Raw genomic sequence first — 22097 nt, 5'->3', positions numbered from 1 at the left:
CCTGCCTTTCCCCCAACCAGTAGGGTCTCCACTCTGTCCTGGGGCCTTGGGAACATCAAGCTGCTCCCACCCAACCCTGAGAGGGCTCACCTGGGTCCTCAGATCCAGCCATCACCAACCTCAGCTCAGTGACACCACAACAGAGCATCTGGGCATGTGTAACCCCCACATGGCTCTCATTAATGGAGACAACTCTGGTGTCATGGGTGGGTTGGTGCCCAGGGACAAGTGGTGGGAGATGTGGTCCCACAGCAGGATGGGGTCCAGATCTTATCCTCTGGCCAACAGTCCAAGGGGTATTTAAGTTGAGGAGGCATGAGATGGGGATCATGTTGACAAGTGGACGATGGGAGATTGAATGCAAACAGTGGAAATGGGTTTGGAGGACATAGGAGAAGCTCTTTGTGAAGTAGAATGGACAGGATTTAGTTACCAACTGAATGCTGAACACAGGAATCAGTGATGATGTTTTCCAATCTGTGTGATGGAAAGTGAAGGCATAAAACAAGAGCCAGAGGACAGGAGTCAGAATAAGGTGAAGGGGCAGGAAAAGAGGAAAGAAGTTGATGGATGACCTGAATGTTGGACCAGATGGAGTCAGGTGAACTTTAGGAAAGCACTAGAGGCCTGAGACGGGGATTTCAGGGGACATCAGCCTGGAGCTGCCAGCAGAAGGCACGGGAATGGGTCCAAGTGTCCCAGGACAGGGGGAGTGTGTACCCACAGGAGAAGAGGATGGGACCGAAGGGGCCACCCTGGGTGGAAGCCTCATGTGAAGGGTGAAGGGAGAAGTCATGGACAGAGGACGAGAACTGGGAGAGTTGGCTCTTGGAAGAGAACTTTCCCTAGCACCTAACATGGTTCCTGGCACCTAGCAGGGGCTCAGTAAAGGTTTGCTGAGTGAAGAGACCCATCCTCAGGGCCAAGGGAAGCTTACCTCTCACACACAGAAAACACCAGACCAAATGAGAAGAGCAAAAGTTAGGGAGTGAACTTGGAAATGAACAGCTACTTTTGGCTAAGGTCTGTTCTAGGATTGTCAGACACATTGGCCTGACAGGCATCAACTGGGTACAGGCTAGCACTTTCCGTCCAAATGTGTCAGGCAAGCTGTGACAGACTGCAAACGGTGACAGACTCGTGCTGCATGGTGCAGCCCCCATTATCAGGTGAAAGGCAGACTTTCTGTGCAGGGTGGAGGGGTGAGGGAAGGAGGGCACTGCAACCTAGGCCCTGGGGCTTGAGCCACATTCCCCACCTCGTCCCTGTGACTGCTGTGGTCAGCAGTCTCCTGCCATTCACAGGCCACTCATAGGAAAGGGCCCCACTTCCAGGAGTGGGATGCAAAGATGGGAACAGCTATGCCAGGCACAGGGGTACGTGACGGTGGAGAAGGGACAGTTCTTGCTGTTCAACACCACCTACAGAAAAGCAGGGGGAAAAGTTTGTGGACCTAAGGGCATCTGGGCATCAGGCAGAAGCTGGCATCACGTCAGTGAGCTTTTCTCTTTCCTGGGGCCTCTTGTGCCCCTGGAGGAGCAGATGTGGGTGCAGAAGCAATGAGCTTTCCAGAAGTAAGAAATGGGCAGAGGTGAGGAGGATGGTGCAGGGAAGATCTGCAGAGAGCAGCTAGAGCAACGGATTCCATAATCAGAATATTTTTGCAAATAATAATCTTGCACCAAGAGATCAAAACAATGCATTTGTGCCTCCCACTCTGCCTTTCCGCCTTCTTCAGTGGAGTGGCCCTGCCCTGCCCTGGATGAAGATGTAGGCAGGTCCTATGACATTTCCTCCTGCTCGTGGAAAATAGATGACCCTTCAGTGTTCCCAGTCTCTGCTCAGTCAAGTCACCATCCCAGCATTAATGTTCTCCACTCCTCTCCCTCCCCTGCCCCAGTCCTTGTCCCAGGCTGCTGAAGAAGAGGGGACATGTGGCTCTTCTCTCACCCTACTCCTCTGCTCCTCCACTGGACTTCTGGGTCTCCTGCTTCATCCTGGAATCAGGAAGGCAGGGGCAGGCGAGGGAGGAGAGGTGAGGGGAGTGTGTCAGCTCTGTCTACTGCCACCCAGCTCCATCCACTGTCGCCCTCCACCATCCTGGGGACCCTGGGAGTGTGACCTCTCAGGGTCACATGGACAGGCTCCCTTGCCCCTGGCTTCTGGTTGGATTTGGCCAGTAGGAAACTCTATCAAGAGATTGGAGCAGAGGAGGAAAGTCAAGTCACAATGTTTATTCCCCCAGCTTGTCCCTGTGGGCTGTATCCCTGGAAGAAGGTCCCAGTTCCTGCTGGCTGTCTATTGTCCTCAGCTGTCTCTCTGGGTCCAGGTAGCCACTCCCTCTCTCCCTCAAGTCCAAGGCGAGGAACTGCCAGGACCTTGACTGGTACAGGTTGGATGGTCCTCACATGGCTTGGCCTGTCTTCTTTCTGCCAGCCTAGAGGACAGATGAAACTCACTATTCTCCTTCTTGAGGACCTTTCACGGACTCTTCAGAGGCTCCCTGTTTGTCCCTCAACTACATCCCTGGTCCTGGACAGTCCTCTGAGCTTCCTTCCTCAGACCTGCATGCGGTGGCTTGCCTCCACTCTCTTCCCTGGGCTCCTCAGCCCTCCGGATAGCCCAAATAGACAGTACCCACAACAAGCCACATCTGGTCCTTAGAAAAGGCTCAATTTTCCCTGCCCCCAGCCAGCTACGGGAAGGGGCCACACTCTCCATGCCTCTGGCAGCTTTTCTCTGGTCCCAAGGATGGGACTTCAGCCCACTGTCAGTTTCAGGTTTCTCAGGCAGGAGTCAGGCACTAGCTTGTGTATCACTGAACTTCAGGAAACTCTTCAAAACTCCCCCATACAACCCTTTGAAGGCCCTCTTACTAAGCTTGGACTATAGAGGAGGAACCCCAAATTGGAGGTAGAGTTCACATGAAAGTAACAGCTCTCTCCAAAGACATGTGTTCATCCATCTTTACCCCCAAAGACATCATCCCCCACAAAACCCCTCTACCTCATACTTCTTTTTATATTTTTAAATGGAGTGAGTTGTTACAAGATTCATAAAGTAGGTTTGTGCCTCTTTTCTTTGAAAACATTGCCATGTGAATCATCTCATTCACTTTGGTCAGTAAAAATCTTTCATATTAGATATTCAGTCAAAAATGACTTATTGAGAATCTCATTCTAACATCCTATTGGGCTAATATCTTAGGTCAAGCCCCCTGATCTTTGGAAGTCTCAGTTGTAAAACTAACAGTGGGTTCAGAAAAGTTAGCTCAGTTTGTTAGTATAATTGTTCTGTATTTGTTTGCATCATAAAAAAATATAAGTTCAGTGAAACCCAAGTCATGCGCTTTGGGTTCACCATTATAATCCCTGCACTAGGTCCATGGTAGGCATATTCCTATTGAATGAAAAATAAACAAATGCTTAGTTGAGAGGATTTCTCCAAAGATAAAAAATGAGATGGGTATAGGAAAATATTTGAAAAAAAAACCTACAAAATTCAAAGACACTCTTTTGGGAGAAAAATGATTGTCCAGTGGTAGGCTTGCCTTTTAAGATGGAGCATTGTCAGGGCCAGTTCTCCGTTAAATCTCCCACCCATTCTTTGATACTCTGCTTTGCTCAGCCTCCTCCAGTACACCCTGGCTTACTGGTTGTTGCTGAAACCATGTGCTACCTCAGGCCCTTTGCACCTGCTGTTCTCAGTTTTTAGGACACTCTGCCCCCAGGTATGCACATGGCTCACTACCTCATGTTTGGATCTCATTGGAGATCCCTGCTATGCTGCCCAAATTTTATCCTGTAAATCTTCCTCCTAGCCTTCTGTTAAGAGGCCTGCACATACCCTGGGTGATTGTGCACTGACAAACAGAGTTTTCAGGGTTACTAGACACCAACTCTAAACTGTAGTCTCCAGGAGACCCAAAACAACAATGTGGTCCACAGTCAGGGGGAGGTTGTTTTTTATTTCAATTGGGAGAGACTGGAATGAGAAAGTTTTATTTTTGAACCTAGCCAATTTAGTTCCTTTATATTTTCTCTTAAGTGCTACCTAAAAATGGACTAATTATTTGAATCTTTTGATTTGGAGCTAAAGGCACTAGTGGTCCTCTGGCATTCTACTTAGAAATCTCTTTCCCTACACCTACTCAGGCAGGAGGTACCTTTATAATGTTTCCATGTTACCCCAGGCAACAGCTCTGTTAACCTTTCCTCCTCTATGTCCAAGGGTCTCCTTTCCCCATCACTGATGAGTATTTCTTTTCCATAAGCCCTCAGGACAGCCTCCTCAAGGCTGGCGGAGCTTCTATAACCTTCTTGTGGAACAACAGAGGCACCCCGTTTAGCTCTTCCCAAGAGAGAACCTGCACAAGGAGTGCAGAGTACCAAAAGCCTCCAGCCCCAGCTGCCTTTCTCTGGTCCTGGAGCTACCTGCCAAGATGTAAACATGGCAGGGGAAGCTGGGCTTGGCCATCTTGATGCAACAGGTTCATCTTATGTGGACAGCCCTGTGCTAGAGCTCCTGCTGGGCTGGCTGGGTTCTCTCAGAGCTGCACTGTCTCCTGAGGCTCCATTTAGCCCATCCCCCTTTCCCCTCCCTCCACCTTTTTCCCCTAATTTTGCGGATGTCAAGCCTATATCTATAGCCTTACAGATTCTCTCTTCCTACCCCTGCTCATTCTCCTCTTCATCATTCCAAGGCATTACCCCAATAATCATGAGAAGAAAATTGAAACACTGCTAAAATCATATTAAAGCATTCCAATTTGATCCAAAATTACAGTTTTAACTTCTGAGCTTGACCAATTTGCTGAAGTACCAATTTAATAATCAGGCCTTTTATCTCTGACTTCATCTCTCTGCATTAGCAGCCAGTCCTGTGATAGAAAATCAACGTCTTAATGTAATAGTTCTGTGATTTATGGAACATTTGCACTAGCTAGCATTTTATTATAGACAAATGAGTTACAGCATTTTAAGGTATACATTTGAATTTTAAACTAGTTTAAAAATATTAGTGTATAAAGTAGAAGCTAAAACACTGGAATAGTAACGTTGATAAATAAGTCTGTGTTTACTCCATAAATGGTCTGCACACACTCTGCAATGAACAGAACGGGGTCTGGTGGGTCCGTCGGTACAGCTTGATGTTTCAAATCAATGGAGGCACTTCAGGGTTGTCTTCAAAGTCAGGATCTTCGTCACTTGCTGTAATTTTGGGTTCAGATTGAATTCTTCGGGGCCTGTGTTTTTTCTCTTGAACTATGCTAGCCACATCAGGGAAGGAATGCTTGCTAGGATCTACTTCTAATTTCTCAATTTCCTTGCTTCTACAACAGCAAAAAGAGACAAAAGGAAATTAAGATGCCATTTTAAATGAAATTTCAAACTCATTCATTCATTTATTCAGCAAATATCGGCAAGTGCTATCATTAGAGCATAGAGAGGCCCATAGAGCATAGAAAAAGAATAAGAGACTGTCCGTGGTTTCAGGTAGCTCAGAGCCTTGCAGGACCAAGAGTGGAGAAGTAAAGTGCTATTGCACAGACAGTGAGGGGAGGTCAGCTAGGAGACTCTGCTCACTTGAGAATCTATATTTATTTACTTTTTAAAATATTTTATTTTTAAGCAATTTCTACCCCCAGCATGGGGCTTGAACTCACAACCTGAGATCAAGAGTTGCATGCTCTACTAACTAAGCCATCCAGGTGCTCCTCACCTGAGAATATCTAAATGATACAGCAGGCAAACCACACAGCCAGGATCGGTAACAGACCACTGTGGGCAGGTCTTGTGCCTGACTGTAGCTAATCCGGCTCCTGGGCCCTGCTGCTTTGGAGGATCCAGCCTGCATGCAGGGGCATTTATACGCATTTGGGTGCCCAGAAAGCTCTGTCCACCAGCTTCCCCAACAAGATCCCACTCCTGCTGTCGGCACCCAGTCCTCTGGCAACAGTTACATGAAAACATAACAAGAAAGAGTCCCACACCACCATGGTATAGAAAATTCTAGATAATACAGGTCACTGGGCTGCTTCCCTGGCATTTTCAATCCATAGGTCTGAGGTTGGGTCCAGCACTCTCTATTTATAGCAAGTTCCCCCAGTGATTTGGATAATCAGTCAAACTATTTTGGAATCACTGTACTGGTCATCCAGTAATCATTCTACAGAATATATTACATGTCTCCTCTATTCCAACCCCCAGCCATCCCATGGTCTGCACAAATAGGTTTGCTTCCTGGTAGCATCTCACAGCGCAGCATAGAGCTTGAATAGAACATTTATCACATTATCATGTAATTGTCTCATTATTGGTCTGATCTCCCTACTAGACCAGTATTCTTGAAACAATTATATTGTCCTTTTCATCTTGTGTCTTTGGTATATAGCTTTACTAAATACATGTTAAATAAATTTAAAAAAATATGGTACTGTGCAATCCTAAAATTAAAATCTTTGACCTACAGAAAATCACAGTTGGCCTCATCCAGGAGCCCCACACTGATGTCCTCAGATGCAATGTATGTTGGGGGAGGGAGGGTCAATTCTCTCAGGAGACTGTAAACTCTGTTTTTCTTGTAACCCTTCCACCTCTTTCTTGTTGGTTGCCCTTGCCCTCAAACACTTGAAGGCACTTGAGTTTTTAATTTTCCTCAGTATTTTGATGAATACGCATGGACCCACTAAAGGAAAGTGTAATGTATACAAAGAATATAAAGCATAAATATTCCAAAGACTCAGACTATACACTATAGACTATGTAGAAAATTAGTTTCCATAGTCAATAAGTACAGCTTTACTTTTTAATTTCCATGCTCTTATTTAAAAGGCTATCATATCTATGGCATAATTAAGTAGGTTATCTAAATTCATCTATTATAATTATGTTGACTTTGAGGAAAAGCAGCCTATCTTACTTCCAGGCATGAACCTCTTGGCCCACAACTTCTGGATCTTAGCAATAAACACTGAACCTAGTTAGAGGCAGTTATCTGCCACTCACCTGCTTCAGATGTTGTGAGAAATAATTTGCACGCAGGACTTTAATTGGTCACGAGTCTCCAGGTAATAGACAGTGAGCAGATAGGCTAGAGGCACCTGCAGATCACACTAATCCCAAAATAAAGAGGAGAGGGATTTTGTCCCCTGCTGCTCCTCCCTCAATGTCAGATGCCAACAGATACCCATCGCCAGTTTTACCCACTATCTGACTGTCAAAACCAGATCCTCTGGAGTCCAATAAGAATAACAAGGCAAAATGAATATTCTCATTACCATGGAAGAAAACAAAAGAAAAGAAAAGGTCTAAAATCACTAGGCATAAAACACATCAAAGATTGATTCCTTATATTAAAGAACATAAGCAAAGGACTTGCTTCTGGTAATATGGAAGGCCAGCATATTTGGACCAAAGACTCCCGCCTCCCACGGAAAACTTCAGGGAGATTATGAAAGATGTGATAAGATAATAAAGAGCCATAAGGGCAGAATTCAGTAAAAGGAGGAAGGAGGGAGGAAGTGGATCCTGGAAGCCACCTTTGCCCTGAGGGTATTTTCTGAGCCCCTAAAGTGGCCTTATAAAGTCTGGGAACAGAGGTCAAGGCCCTGAGTGTGCCAGGTTGGCAGTCTGACAGGACACCTTCTCAATCAGAAGGCTTTTCTGTCATGTAAGAAAGAATGAAAAGTAAACCCACTCCACCCACTGCCCCAGGGGCTGTGAGGAGAGTGGGAGAGAGAAGGGCTGAGTTGTCAGAGTCATAGTTAAAAACCACTGATCTTGAATTCAAAGTGAAGTGGTTCCAAACTAGCGGTGCCTTCAGGTAGGATCTGCCTCAAGCACATGCCAAAGCTCCCTGGCTCAGCACCTCCCAGGCTTCTGAGAAGCCCCTAAACTATTTGCTGAGGCAATGGAGCAGCTCGCCATCAAAATTAACAAGCACCCAAGGAAAAGGCGTGTTTTGCATGAGAACCAGCAGAAGCAACAAGGACACAAATAGAAACTAAAAACTTCAGATTTTGAATATGAAAATATAAATTATGAAACTAATAAAAATGTTTCAGATTTAATAGTATAATGTTGAACTTTTCCTCTGGGATTGGCAATCAGATAGAGATGCCTGCTATCCCTCTCCATTCTACATTGAATACCATACTTAAATACCATACACTTAAAAAATTAATACAATGTGGGTATATTTAACATGAATCTAAACACAGGCCTTGCAGCCTTCATAAGAATTAACTCCAAGTGGATCACTGACCTAAACACAAAATGCAGAACTGTAAAATTCCTGGAAGAGAACACAGGAGAAGAGCTAACCAACTCTGGGTATGGCCATACCACTATTGGTACAATAGGAAATGCATGATCCATGAAAGAAATAGTTGACAAGCCGGATTTCATTAAAATTAAAAACTTTCGCTTCATGAAAGACAATTTTGGGAGAATGACAAGACAAGCCACAGACTGGGAGAAAATATTTGCAAAAAAACATCTCACGAATGACTCTTATCCAAAACATACAAAGAACTCCTCAAACACAACAATAAGAAAACAGTGTGATTGGAAGACGGCCCAAGGACCTTCTCAGACACCTCACCAGCGAAGACTAGCTGGCAAATTAGCAAATGAAAAGATGCTCCAGACCATATGTCATCAGGGAAATGCAAATTAAAACAACAAGGAGATGTAAGTACATGCATATTAGAATGGCCAAAGTCCAGAACACTGACACCACCAAATGCTGGCAAGAATGAGGAGCAACAGGAACTCTCATGCATTACTAGCAGGGATGTGAAGTGGTACACCATTTTGGAAGACAGTTTGGCAGTTTCTTACATAACTAAACACGCCCTTAACCATGCGATCCAGCAGTCGCACTTCTCAGTATTTGCCCAAAGGAGCTGAGAACTTATGTCCACACAAAAACCTACACACTGTGTTTACAGCAACTTGATTTATAATTCCCCAAAACTGGAAGGAACTAAGATGTGTTTCAGTAGGCAAATGGATAAATAAATTTTGGTCCATCCAGATAATGGAATATTATTCAGCACTAAAAAGAAAGACACTACTGTGTCATGGAAAGACATGGAGGAACCTTAAGTGTATATTACTAAGTGAAAGAAGCCAATCTGAAAAGGCTACATACTATATGATTCCAACTCTAAGGCATTCTGGAAAAGGTAAAACTAAAGAGACAGTAAAAAGATCACTATTTGCCAGGGGTGCTGGTGGGGAGTGGGGAGAGGGATGAATGGGTGAAGCACAGATATTTTTAGGACAGTGAAACGACTCTGTATGATACTATGACAGTGGATACACGTCATTGTATATTTGTCAAAACCCACAGAATGAACAACACTGAGTTTGAATCTTAATGTAAACTATGAATTTTGGGTGATAATGATGTGCTTCAATGTAGGTTCAACAGTTGTAACAAATGTACCACTCTGGGCAGATGTTGACAGTGGGGAAGCCTGTGCATGAGTGGGGGCTGTGGACATATGGGAAATCTCTGTGCTTTTCACTCAATTTTTCTGTGAACCTAAGACTGCTCTAAAGAAAAAAAGTCTATTAAAAAAAAAAAAAAAAGACACCAAGCCCAAGAATCGACTAAGATTTATAACTCTGGCTCTACTATCACTTAGCAACTTTGTAATCTTGGGCAAATAAATCTCTTTGAGCCTCAGCCCATTAGGAATAACCCAATTTCTCCTATAGTTATTTTGAAGATGAAAGACAGGTGATGGAGAGTATCATATAGCACAGACTAGGCACTCAACACTCAATAAACCCATTTTGAGCAAGTTATATGTCCCCCTTGATCAGACAGTGTCATGGGACCACAAGAGTTCACAGAATCAATTACCTTTCCCACAAAACCTGATGCCCTCTGGTGCCCGTGAACACAACCTTACTCCACTGATCTTCCTCTCCAGTCACTCTGTCTGCAGAGCAAGAGGAAAGTGCCACTCTGGCTTTGAGAGGTGTATCTCTGGGTCTGGCATCCTCCTCTCCCTCAAAGTCACAGCTGCCTGACCCCGTTCCCACTTACAGCCTCCATAGACAGCTGTTTGTTTCATGGGATCACCCATCCAGGGGCTGAGGTGAAATGGATGGTGAAGTTTGTCAGTGATTAAGGAGTGCCATGAACAACCTTCACATAGATATGTTATGCATAGTTGGAAGGTGATTATTTCTCGGAAAAAAAAAAAAATCAAGAGAGACTTTGCAAATGTAATACAGGAAGTGATCACCAAAAAGGTGATCTCCCCAGGATCTGAAAACGAGCTCCATGCTGTTTGTCATGACTTGGCTTCCTATTCCTGCAATTCCTCACAAACTGGATTCGCCCTCCTTACATGTGTGTATGCTGCTGGAGATCAGTTATGACCATTCATATTCATGATAGCATAACATTCATTTATTCATATTATTCATAATAGCATAATATTCATAATAGCATAATACCCCTGAATCTCTGTAACTTACACACATATCTGACAATGGAAGCCACTAAACTAGGAAATACAAGAGTGGGTCTCCAAGGTTAAAACCAGCAACCCACCTTTCAAAAGGATTCAACTCCACACCTGTTGTTTAGACAAACCCCATGTGTGAAAGTCCACAAAACTTCCACAGTTGACTCAGAATATATACGAATGCCTGAGTGCTTGTATTATGCAAGAAGTAAATATAGCTCTTGTTCAGGTATTTTTGTGATGATAATTTCAGCATATACATTTGTATCACAAAGATAGTTTGCCTGAGTTCAAAATAGATTTTGCCATCTGGATGGTAAGAGTCTGGAAATCATGACAAGCAGAAGGAAAGTCGAAAGGCCTGGGATGTGCATTCTAAGGAAGAACTAAAATGAGGAGGGCTTTGTCCAGAATACTTTAAGAGAGGTCACTGCTCACAGGAGCTGGGTGTTGTTCTGAGGGTCTTCAGGTGGCAGAGCTAGAATGTTCAGTGGGAATGGAGGAGAGGCTTCCTGCCACTGGGGAGTATGGAGATCAGGGAGGGAGCCAAGGGAAAGAGGCTTGGCTCTTGACCTGTGAGTAGGAGGTTGACAGGAGGGCACATGATGGGCCCTTTTGGCCCTTGCAGCCCTGAGAGTTTTAGGACCTGTGAAGTGACATACAGACCATGAATGGGAAGCCTGAGCAGCATTATGAACAGGACTCAGCAGAGCTGTCCCAACATGTCACGGCTACCCAACCTTCAGACATCCTAAACTTCTCTTCCCCATTTCCCCATCTGTAAACTGAGTATGAAACTGGGGAGGATGGAGTGTGTTAATATGGGTGAAGCACACAGAACAGTGCCTGATACAAGGTCACTCAGTCAATATTAGCAGTCACTGGTGCTGACATCGCCACTCTTAACATCGTCACAAGTAATTGGGGCCCGTACATACACAGATTTGTTTTTTAGGGATCAAGAGCCCTATAAATCGAGAGTCTACATTTTGGGAATAAACATTAAAATTCACAGCAGGAATCGTTTGTAAACTTTAAATAACTCTATCTTTAGGGAAGGTGTATTCTAGACAGCAAGTGACAATGAAGAGAACTATAATGAAGCTTAAGAGAGCTGGGGAGGTAGTACCTTTGGTTTGGGCACTCTCTGCTGCTGTCCGAAGTACTTTTCTCAGATTTGGATGTTTGTCGCCGACCTGTGATTACTCCGTCTACCTGAAATGAAAATACAACACGTGCTAAGTGATACATTACTCTTTGATATATCTTCAAAAACATACACTATCTATATATTTTTAAGGAGCTAAACATTTTAATTTTTGCTACATATTCCATAAAAGAGTCTAATTTAAGCCCCTGTATGTGGCGTAGGAAAGTTGTATCACAAATTGAATCTGTGTACAATACTCCTGCAAAGCCACAAGCAGGGGGAATACAGTGAATTAATTCATGTAACAAATATTTTCTGAAAGCAACATGCCAGACACGGCTTGGGAGAGTGGGTGAGGATAGAGATGTGGCAGAGACACTGCCCCTGAGCTGCCCCACTTGCGCACACATGTTGCAGCAGGAAGCACACTGAGCTGGAAGCTCAAATCCCTACCTTCCCGGCACATCGGACCCCATGAGGTATGAGCTTGAATGCTCATTTTTGGTACAAAAAATTCTGGAAAAATTCTAGAATTCTTCCACTTCCTTTAAACCAAATAAGCTCAGTGCTAAGCATGTTGGGTTCTCAACAAATGAAACTGATTGATTTAATTTAAAAAACATACAGCAAAGATTATTCACACCTAGCACCTTCCCTTCGGAAGCTCAAAGGCACAAAAGTGTGGGGGCAGAAGAGAACATGGGACCACTTACTAGACCCAGACACCACGCTGGACATATGCCTGCCAACATGAGGCAGTTCACGTGTTCTATTTAACCCCTACCTCCAGTACTCCTGAGAAAAGGATTATTTGTAGGTGGAGAAAAGGAATTTTAAAACTCCTCTACTCGTGTTGTTTTGGTCCACTAACCAAGATGGGGGCCTCTGCCTTTTCTTTCCAGGGAAGGGAGGTCTGGCATATGTACATTCCTCCTCCCAACCTAATCATTTTTCTTTAGGGAAAAAGTACTTCAACTTACTGTCCACATTTCACTGGTGTGCAGGGTCACTCCTCCTCTGCAGGTGAGGGACATCTACTGTCCTTTCTCTTTGGGGCCTGAGACTTTTCTTAGTGCACAGGAGTGGTCAGATCCATGAGGGAACAGACTAGGCTTGGAGTTCGGGGTCTGGTCACCATCCCACTCTCATCTGCCGGCTCAGGCAAGCATGTTGGACTCACCGTCAGCGTTTGGGAAGACAATCAGGAGCCCTAAGGTAGCGTCAATCTTAAGGCAGATTCTCCAATCCAAGTTTTACCAAACCTCTGCATCAGAGTGCTGGCCACTTAATCCAATTACTAGATGAGGTAATCTGTTTCCCATTTGACTAGCAATTCTTGATTGCGTGTCCTATTGGTTAGAGTTCCAGAAAGCCTATCCCATTGTTTTTCACATGAATGTTTTATGGGAACATAATGTTTTAGGAAATGTTCCTAAAACAAAATGTTTTAGGAAATGTTCCTAAAACAAAATGTTTTAGGAAATGAATGGTGAATGAAGAAATGTAGTAATGAATCCTAACCCAAGGGATGATAGAATCAAATTTGGGGAGGTGAATGCTTGAGGGAGAACCATCTCTCCCTTCTATGTTTTGGTATAAGAACCAATGTTTTAGACAGTTGTGTATTTATCTATCATATTTGACAACAATTCAATCCATCTGTGGGTGTGTTTTTGTGCCGCTCCCTTACGCAGAGGAGGATAAAAAAGGTTTGCCCTTAGAACTCATATGAGGGAGGACCTCTTTGTGATGCAGAAAGGAGAGATCTGGTAGAACCCCACCCTTTTGGTGTGTCTACTGAACATCTGTCCAGAAAAAAATACCTGTAAGTACCACACATGGCCAGTCTTGTGCTGAGACCCTAGGAAGAAAGAGCAGTGACTACTGCAGGGACCAAGGACACTACATTTCAAGTCTGGAAGAGTTTGTTAAAAGAGGTATTCTGAAGAACAAAAACTTATAGAAGAATACTGTGGAAGAATCATCAACTAAAGCTACCAATGCAACACTTACTGAATAATTACAGGAGGTGACTCATGGAAAGTTTTGCCCAATGAAGCAGATTCTATTATCATCAAACACGTTTTTTGGTTTTGTTGTTGGTTTTTATTTGTTTTATTTTGTTTTTTGAGGAAATTGATTCTAACATGGTTTATTTGCTATGTTTTAAAATCTATTAATGTCAAAATTTTGTCTTCCATTAATTTCTTGTTGGCTAATGACTGATGCCATATTTTCAGATGTTAATGTTGGCAAGGTATGTGTTTACACTATTTTAATATGAAAGCTTAACTGAGTTTTCTTCTTTTTCTTTAACTGAACTAGTGTGATGAATACAAATAGTTCCCCCACCTTCCTGGCCTATCCTTGAGGACACGGAAACGTTTAGTAGCTACTGAGCCTGGTTCTGGTTTATTAAGCCATATTAATATCAAAAATGAAAGAAAAGACACAACTGAGGGCATTAAACAGAGACAAGTCCAGTTGAGGGGAGCAGAGGGAGAGGTTGCAGATGTTAGGGTAATGAAACTGGCCCCTTCTTCCTGCAGTGTCTTAGGGAGGCAGGAGGCCCTCTGGGAGATGTGGCTGCACCATTGGGTGGAGCAGCACTGTCCACTGGAACTTTCTGCAGTGATGGAAATGTTCTGTACAGCCCAACATGTTGTTCCCAAACATTTGAAATATGGTTAGAGCACCTGAGCTTAAAGGTTCAATTGTATTTGAATTTCAGTAATTTTAACTGACCAAGCCAGAGAGAGAGGAACACAGTTACTGTAAGCCCTAAATGCATATGTGGACTGCCCAATTCTTCTTCAGGGTGAAGGACATCCATCCATACCAGTTACTCCTAATTCATCTCTGGTCCTTGACTATGTGGTCTTTACAGTTCTGGAAGTCTCCGCCCCTTCCTCAACATGCCAGAGAACTGGTACCCTTATGAAAGTGGGAGAACTTGGAGCCTAGGTCCCAAGTTGATCCTGCTCCTGGCTCAGCTCTTCCTTCCCCCTCACAGGAGGCTGTCCCAAGGCATGCCCTCAGAAACATGCTGCACACTCCTCTCCATCTCAGATCTGTTCCCAGGGAGCAGTGACACCTTTGCAATTTTTTTAATTTTTTAATATTTTAATTACATTAAATGAGGCCAATGTTAGTTTAAAAAAATCATTAAATTGTCAGTTTTAAGAAAAAAGCTCTTGAGCCAAAAGTACAAATTTTGTATTGCTTCACGTTGTAAATGCACTAACAAGAATGGGAGCATATGCATAATTAGAGTCTTAAAACACCCCATTTCTAACACTGTTATTTGTCACATAATAAGCTCAGACAAAGATTCACTGTGTTTATGGAAATGCAAATAGAATCACAAATTTGGAACTTTTCTTCACAGAGAATTTGCTGTGCACCAGAATCTAAATGTGTTTCTTATTTTTAAAAGATATTTTCAGCTTATTTAGTTCCAAAGATTCTTTTAAGTTTAAAAGTTAGGAGGAACTAAGAAATCAGTAAGAAAAATATTGACCCCCAACATTCATATTAACATGAAAATTCATCCTAACACCAATATTATATTAACAGCAGGTAAAACACTTCTGATCTTCCCCAGCAGAGGATCACAGGTTCAGGTCCTGAAAACCTGCTGGTTGTTTTCCTACTGTACCTGCATTGCTCTTCCTCTAGGAAGTGATGTTCATCAACACTAACATTTTAATCATTTGTACTAAGTGTGTTTAGGGATAACTGATGGACAAGCTGTAAAGGCCAAAATATATTCAATAAATTAGATCATGAGGAATAATGGTTTCCTGAATCCATAGAAAGAAATGTAATCAGCTTCCTGAAAATTCAATTGTGGGACAGGCACAGAGGTACAAATTAATGTTTTAATGATGTGATATTACTTTAATTCTCATAGAGTCATGCAATTTCATGCAGTTGAAAGTTGAGAGTGAACATGGAGGTAGTAACCAAGTCCCCGTTTCTACAGAAGGCAAATGTCCTTTCTAAGGCTTTCCTGGCAGATGACTTTCCAGCTTTTGCTGAAATCGTACCCTGGGATGGAGTCTCATAACTTCCTGGGGCAGCACCCAGCACTGAGGCAATCTCCCTCTACTATTTTTATTTCATTTCATTTCATTTCATTTCATTTATTAAAGAAAGGCAAACTGCCACATGCAGCACCTCATGTGGATATGTCTGGAGTCTTGGAAACATGACTAGCCTATGTTCTCCTAAAAATGGGCCTTGAGAGCTTGTTTGGAAGACCCAGCAGGGGAGCACAGCTATTCCTTTACCCTCTCCTCTATCAGGGAGAGTCATTCTCTTCCACTGAGCCTGCAGCTTTGGGAGGGAGGCACAGGGAGCAGTGAGTGAGGAAGGGAACACTCACTGGCCACCCAATCAACCCTGGCAATAAATGGAGTGACAGATGTCCTAGTCTGATCACCCTCACATCCTTTGTTTGTTTTTTTTTTTTAGAATAGTTTATTTTTTGTTTCAAGATTTTATTTAAATTCCAGTCAGTATAATATTAGTTTCAGGAGTAGGATTTAGTGATTCATCACTTACACACAACACTCAGAATTCATCCCAACAAGTGCCTTCCTTAATGCTCTTCCTCCCTCTAGCCCATCCGCCCCCTCCTTCCAGCAACCCTCAGTTTGTTCTTCAGAGTAAGAGTCTGTTCCATCATTTGCCTCTCTTCCCCCCACAAGTTCATCTGTGTTATTTCTTAAATTCCACATATGAGTGAAATCATATGGTATTTGTCTTTCTCTGACTGACTTATTTGGCTTAGCATCACACTATTTCCATCCATATCACTGCAAATGGCCAGATTTCATTCTTTTTCATGGCTGAGGAATATTCCATGATTCAGTTTTTTTTTTCCACATACCTCTACTTTAACAAAATGCATATCATTGCTTTCCCAACTCTAGAAAGTTTCATCACTAAGATGATGAAATCCAGACTGGGTGTGCTGGGTAAAATTCAATAAACAGACACAAAAGAGAGAAACCCAGCTCTCAATTCTTATCTTCAGGTTGAACCATAGAAATTACAAATACCTAACTATTTTTGACCTACCAAACAGTGATTTCACATGGTTCAACTTGCTATTTATACAAGGCTGAATATGAATGAGTAAACAGTCACTCCACTTTAGATGAAGACTTGATAAATTAAAAGAGCACATGGATGAAGAACAAGTAATCTAACTAGAAATAATTATCGAGGAACAAAATATAAAACAATCAAACTTCTAACTTTTTCTTTTGAATTTACCCTGGATTCTTACAGTCTTTGGGAAAATCAGAAGTAAAATTCTCTTTTCTTATATTTTCACCTGTACCATAGTTTCAACTATTACCTCCATCAAATCTTCTCAAGGAATATTTACTGAGCATCTACTATGTGACAAACATAGGATTAAGTGGTAGACATGAAATGATAGATTGAAAAATTATCCCTGATCATCTCAGGTTCGATAAAGACACATAAGCAATTAAAACACACTGGAGAAAGTGCAATTGATAGATATACTAGTGTGGAAGCCCAGGGGAGGGAGGGATGTATCCTGATGACATGGGGAAGGCTTCCTGAAGGATGTGAGCTTGATATGAATTTTAAAGAATAAGCAGGAATTTGCCAGAAGATGGAGATTATGTGGGAATGAAGAACACTAGAGGGAGAGAAAGAAAGCCTGAGTAAAGACAAGAAGATAAATGACCACATAAACTAGCACAGAATACTGGGCAGATAATAGCTGGAAACAATGTGAAGAACCAGGCAGAGGTCAGGTTTCAGGAGACTATTTTAAGGTGCTTGAACTTTGCACAGGAGGTGATGGAAATCTCTGCATTTTTCCCCCCAACTCAGCAAAACAGAAACATTCTTAATGTACTCTTTATTTTCATTAGTCAAAGCCTGTGATGTTAACAAAGTTATTAAGTCCAGGGGAGTGTTAGTTTTTGAAAGAAAGTGTTTCTTTCATCATGAGATAAAAATATACTTTTTAAAATATTACCCCGGGGATAAAAACATATGTTTATAAAAAAATAAAAAATTAAAAAAATAAAAATAAAATATTACAGTTAAATTTCTCCCTCCCTCAACCCAAACTTTATTCTGAAAGTACTTCTAACATGCAATTTTGTTGGGAACTCTGTAAACATGTGTCTTGGTCATCCAATTATTGTCAAAATACTGCCATGTAAATTATTGTCTAACTAATCAGTTCTTCTGGGCTTCTGTTTGCCTGTTTACTCCAGATGTGTGTACATTTCTCTAGCTTCCTGCTGTCCCCCATGAAGGAGGTCTTAGACTCTGCATTCAGGCTCACAGAGCACTTACACATCCTCTTAGAAGGCATCATTTGCACGAAGCACAATCCATTACTCACAATTTGCCCCTGCGTGGGAGAATAGGAAAGTTCAAATGGAGATTGGCTGTTAAAAGAATTTAGCGTTAATAATTGACTTTCACACTCTTCAGGAGAGGCTTCTGCGGTATTTTCGTGAGGCTGTGATATGGAATCCAAACTCACCACACAGGTGCTGAGCCTGTTTGCTGTTGTATGCACTTGTCCTGTTTCTGCTCTGCTCTCTACAGTTCAGGGACATGGACCTCCAGGGTTCATCACTCAGCTTCCCATGTCACATGGCTTCCAGCTGAGTGCGGCCAAGGGGAAGCACAGAAGGGAAGCTGGCAGACTAAGGAAGAGGCCCCAGGTGCCTCCCCCACAGTCCCTGTCTGTAACAATGACTTGTTCAGCAGAGTTAGAGTCTCCTCTGTGGTTGCCCAAGAGGTCTCCACAGGTCTGGTTTCCTCCAGGTGACACTGGTGCATGGTTTCCACCAATAGCACCTCCTCCCTCTGTCCTGGGAGTAGAGGTAGCCACCTGATGTTCCATGTTTCTGGGTGGTCTTACTCTCCCTTCTTTGGCATCCTAGATCTTCTGTCACCCATGTAATACATTTCCTGATTTACTCCTATAAAGTACACTGCTGTATAAATCTCCTGTATACTTTTCCAGTACTTAAGTATTTCTTGATTTTTTATTAGACCCTTAACTGATTTATTCCATGTTTCTCACACCTCTAGGTACTTGTTACAACACACATTTCCACAACATCTAATTAGAATCTTCAGATAGTGGCCTGGGAATCTAGTTTTTTAATAAGCTCTCTCCAGGTGATTCTTAGGATCAGACAAGTTTTGAAAACAGACTTACTGATCCCACACTGCTTTGAGGCTTTTCTGGATGCGATTCATTTACACAAGCCACATTTATAGGGAAAGCCAGCCATTGGTGGGTTTTAAGCAGAAGAATAAAATGATCTGATTCATGTTTTTAAAAGGTGACTTTGGCTTTTGTATGAGGAAGGAATCAAAAGATGAAAAGCACCAGAAGCAGGAAAAAGAGGGAGAGGCCTGTATGAAGTGGTCCATCAGGGAGATGACAAGGGCATGAGCAAGGGTGAGGTGGGGAGACAGAAGGGAGTAACAGAATCCAGGATATGTTTGGGTAGTAGTTCTGACCAGGCGGATGTGTGACGGCAAGAGGTAAATCGGGGATGACTTCCAATCTTTGACTTGGGCAACTGAGTATATGCTGGTGCCATCTTCTAGGACAGGAATGACTATGGGAGGAGCAAGTCTGCAGAAAGAAATTAGGGGTTTATTTGGCCATTTGAAATTAGTCATGCTGATTTATGCATTCAGTTTGGCTTGTCATTTGACAGATTCACATAAAATGTCTTTGATTCCAAAGCCTATGCAATTTGCTAAGTTTTACATTTTTTATTTTCCTTTTATTTTTCCTTTCCTATTTTTTATTTCCTTTGAAGTTTAATAATATTTTAGGACAGCATTTTGAGTTTCTCAATTTATTTATTGGTTTACCCTGTATTTTATGCTTAATATTTTTTTAATTTATTTTTAATTTATTTTCAGCGTAACAGTATTCATTATTTTTGCACCACACCCAGTGCTCCATGCAATCCGTGCCCTCTATAATACCCACCATCTGGTACCCCGACCTCCCACCCCCCACCCCTTCAAAACCCTCAGATTGTTTTTCAGAGTCCATAGTCTCTCATGGTTCACCTCCCCTTCCAATTTCCCCCAACTTCCTTGTCCTCTCTATCTCCCCATGTCCTCCATGCTATTTGTTATGCTCCACAAATAAATGAAACCATATGATAATTGACTCTCTCTGCTTGACTTATTTCACTCAGCATAATCTCTTCCAGTCCTGTCCATGTTGCTACAAAAGTTGGGTATTCGTCCTTTCTGATGGAGGCATAATACTCCATAGTGTATATGGACCACATCTTCCTTATCCATTCATCTGTTGAAGGGCATCTTGGTTCTTTCCACAGTTTGGCGACCGTGGCCATTGCTGCTATAAACATTGGGGTACAGATGGCCCTTCTTTTCACTACATCTGTACCTTTGGGGTAAATACCCTGTAGTGCAATTGCAGGGTCATAGGGAAGCTCTATTTTTAATTCTTGAGGAATCTCCACCCTGTTCTGCAAAGAGGCTGTACCAACTTGCATTCCCACCAACAGTGGGAGAGGGTTCCCCTTTCTCCACATCCCCTCCAACACATGTTGTTTCCTGCCTTGCTAATTTTGGCCATTCTAATTGGTGTAAGGTGATATCTCAATGTGGTTTTAATTTGAATCTCCCTGATGGCTAGTGATGATGAACATTTTTTCATGTGTCTGATAGCCATTTGTATGTATGTCTTCATTGGAGAAGTGTCTGTTCATATCTTCTGCCCATTTTTTGATATGATTGTCTGTTTTGTGTGTGTTGAGTTTGAGGAGTTCTTTATAGATCCTGGATATCAAAAAAAAAAAAAAAATGACAAGAGAACAACCACCACTACTTAATATTATTTTTAATGACTGGTAGTTAAATGTAATTTCTACAATTTTTTCTTTTGGAAATGAAAATGAGGTTTTCATAGGTTTTGTCTATTATGAGCTTTTAAAGTTATCTTAAGTATATTCAAATAATAAATGGTCTCAAGTTTTTGTTGATCATATTTATCAAAGACAGAATTTGGTCATAAATCTTCTAGTGGAGCTGATTCTGTTTATCTGTCCTTATGTTTATAAGGCCTTGTGCTTTACACACTTAAATAATATACAGTATAATGAATATAAGGAAATTGGATCTTTATTTTATGCAATATTTTTATTACTATAGAATTCTTATTCCATTTTGTGCTTCTTTGCTTTAAATTCTATCATGTCTGATAATCATTTTGCCATAAGTAGTCTATAAATTTTGCTTACATTCACTTACTAAAGCTGTGTCCATTCTTTTCTTTACATATATCTTGGGTCTTTTAGTTTCAGGTGTGTTCTTGTGAACTAGCATAATATATTTTTTTTTCCAATTTATTTATTTTCAGAAAAACATTATTCATTATTTTTTCACCACACCCAGTGCTCCATGCAAGCCGTGCCCTCTATAATAACCACCACCTGGTACCCCAACCTCCCACCCACCCCCGCCACTTCAAACCCCTCAGATTGTTTTTCAGAGTCCATAGTCTCTCATGGTTCACCTCCCCTTCCAATTTACCCAAATTCCCTTCTCCTCTCTAACGCATAGTAGATTTTATATCTGTTACCGTCTTACAAATTTTCTGATTTTATGTTTCCTTCCTCTGTTCCTAACTGTTTTGACTTTTGTTTGCATTTATTTTCTGTGATGCTTTGTAACTTACACATGTTAATTCTACTAATTTTCCATGAAAATATTTATATTAAATTTCAACATGAAGACAGTGTACTGTTGGACCTAAATGTGAGATCTTAAAACATAAACATCCTAGAAGACAGCACAGGCAGTAATTTATCTGACATTGGCTATGGCAACATTTTTCAAGATGTCTCCTGAGGTAAGGGAAACCAACAACAGAAGTAAACTATTGAGACGTCATCAAAATAAAAAGCTTTCGCACAGCAAAGGAAACCATCAACAAAACTAAAAGGCAAGCTACTGAATGGAAGAAGGTATCTCCAAATGGCATATGAAGTAAGGGGTTAATACCTCAAATATATAAAGAACTCATACAGCTCAACACCAAAGAAACACACAATTCCATTTAAAAATGGGCAAAGGACCTGAATAGATACTTCTCCAAAGAAGGCATGCAGATGGCCAACAGACACATGAAAAGATGCTCAACGTCACTCATCATCAGGGAAATACAAATCAAAACTACAATGAGCTATCACCTCACACCTGTTAGAATGGTTGAAATCAAGAAGACAAAAAAAAAAAGTGTTGGCCAAGATGTGGAGAAAAAGGAACCTTCATGCACTGTTGGTAAAAATGCAAATTAATACAGTCACCATGGAAAACAGTATAGAGTTTCCTCAAAAAATTAAAAATAGAAATGCCATATGATCCTATAATTTCACTATTGGGTATTTA

At 41.9% G+C, this 22097-nt stretch overlaps 1 protein-coding gene across 2 annotated transcripts in view; it reads right to left on the bottom strand.

The window, feature by feature from the left end:
• Nucleotides 1–4555: 4555 nt before the first annotated feature.
• Nucleotides 4556–22097, bottom strand: part of DNAAF11 (dynein axonemal assembly factor 11) — a 72825-nt gene continuing 55283 nt past the window's right edge. Inside the window, exons 11-12 of one of the 2 annotated variants that reach the window (XM_044244931.1) lie at nucleotides 11619–11704; nucleotides 4556–5332 (exon numbers count right to left, since the gene is read on the bottom strand). In XM_044244931.1, the coding sequence (XP_044100866.1) occupies nucleotides 5155–5332; nucleotides 11619–11704 (264 nt within the window). In that variant the 3' untranslated portion in view covers nucleotides 4556–5154. Of the gene's footprint in view, nucleotides 5333–11613; nucleotides 11705–19178; nucleotides 19297–22097 lie in introns of those variants that run through there. The other variant, XM_044244930.1, reaches the window with a different exon arrangement.

Source organism: Neovison vison, chromosome 4 (assembly GCF_020171115.1).
Source record: "Neovison vison isolate M4711 chromosome 4, ASM_NN_V1, whole genome shotgun sequence".
NCBI classification, from domain to species: domain Eukaryota; kingdom Metazoa; phylum Chordata; class Mammalia; order Carnivora; family Mustelidae; genus Neogale; species Neogale vison.
This window is presented reverse-complemented; position numbering and strand designations above follow the sequence as displayed.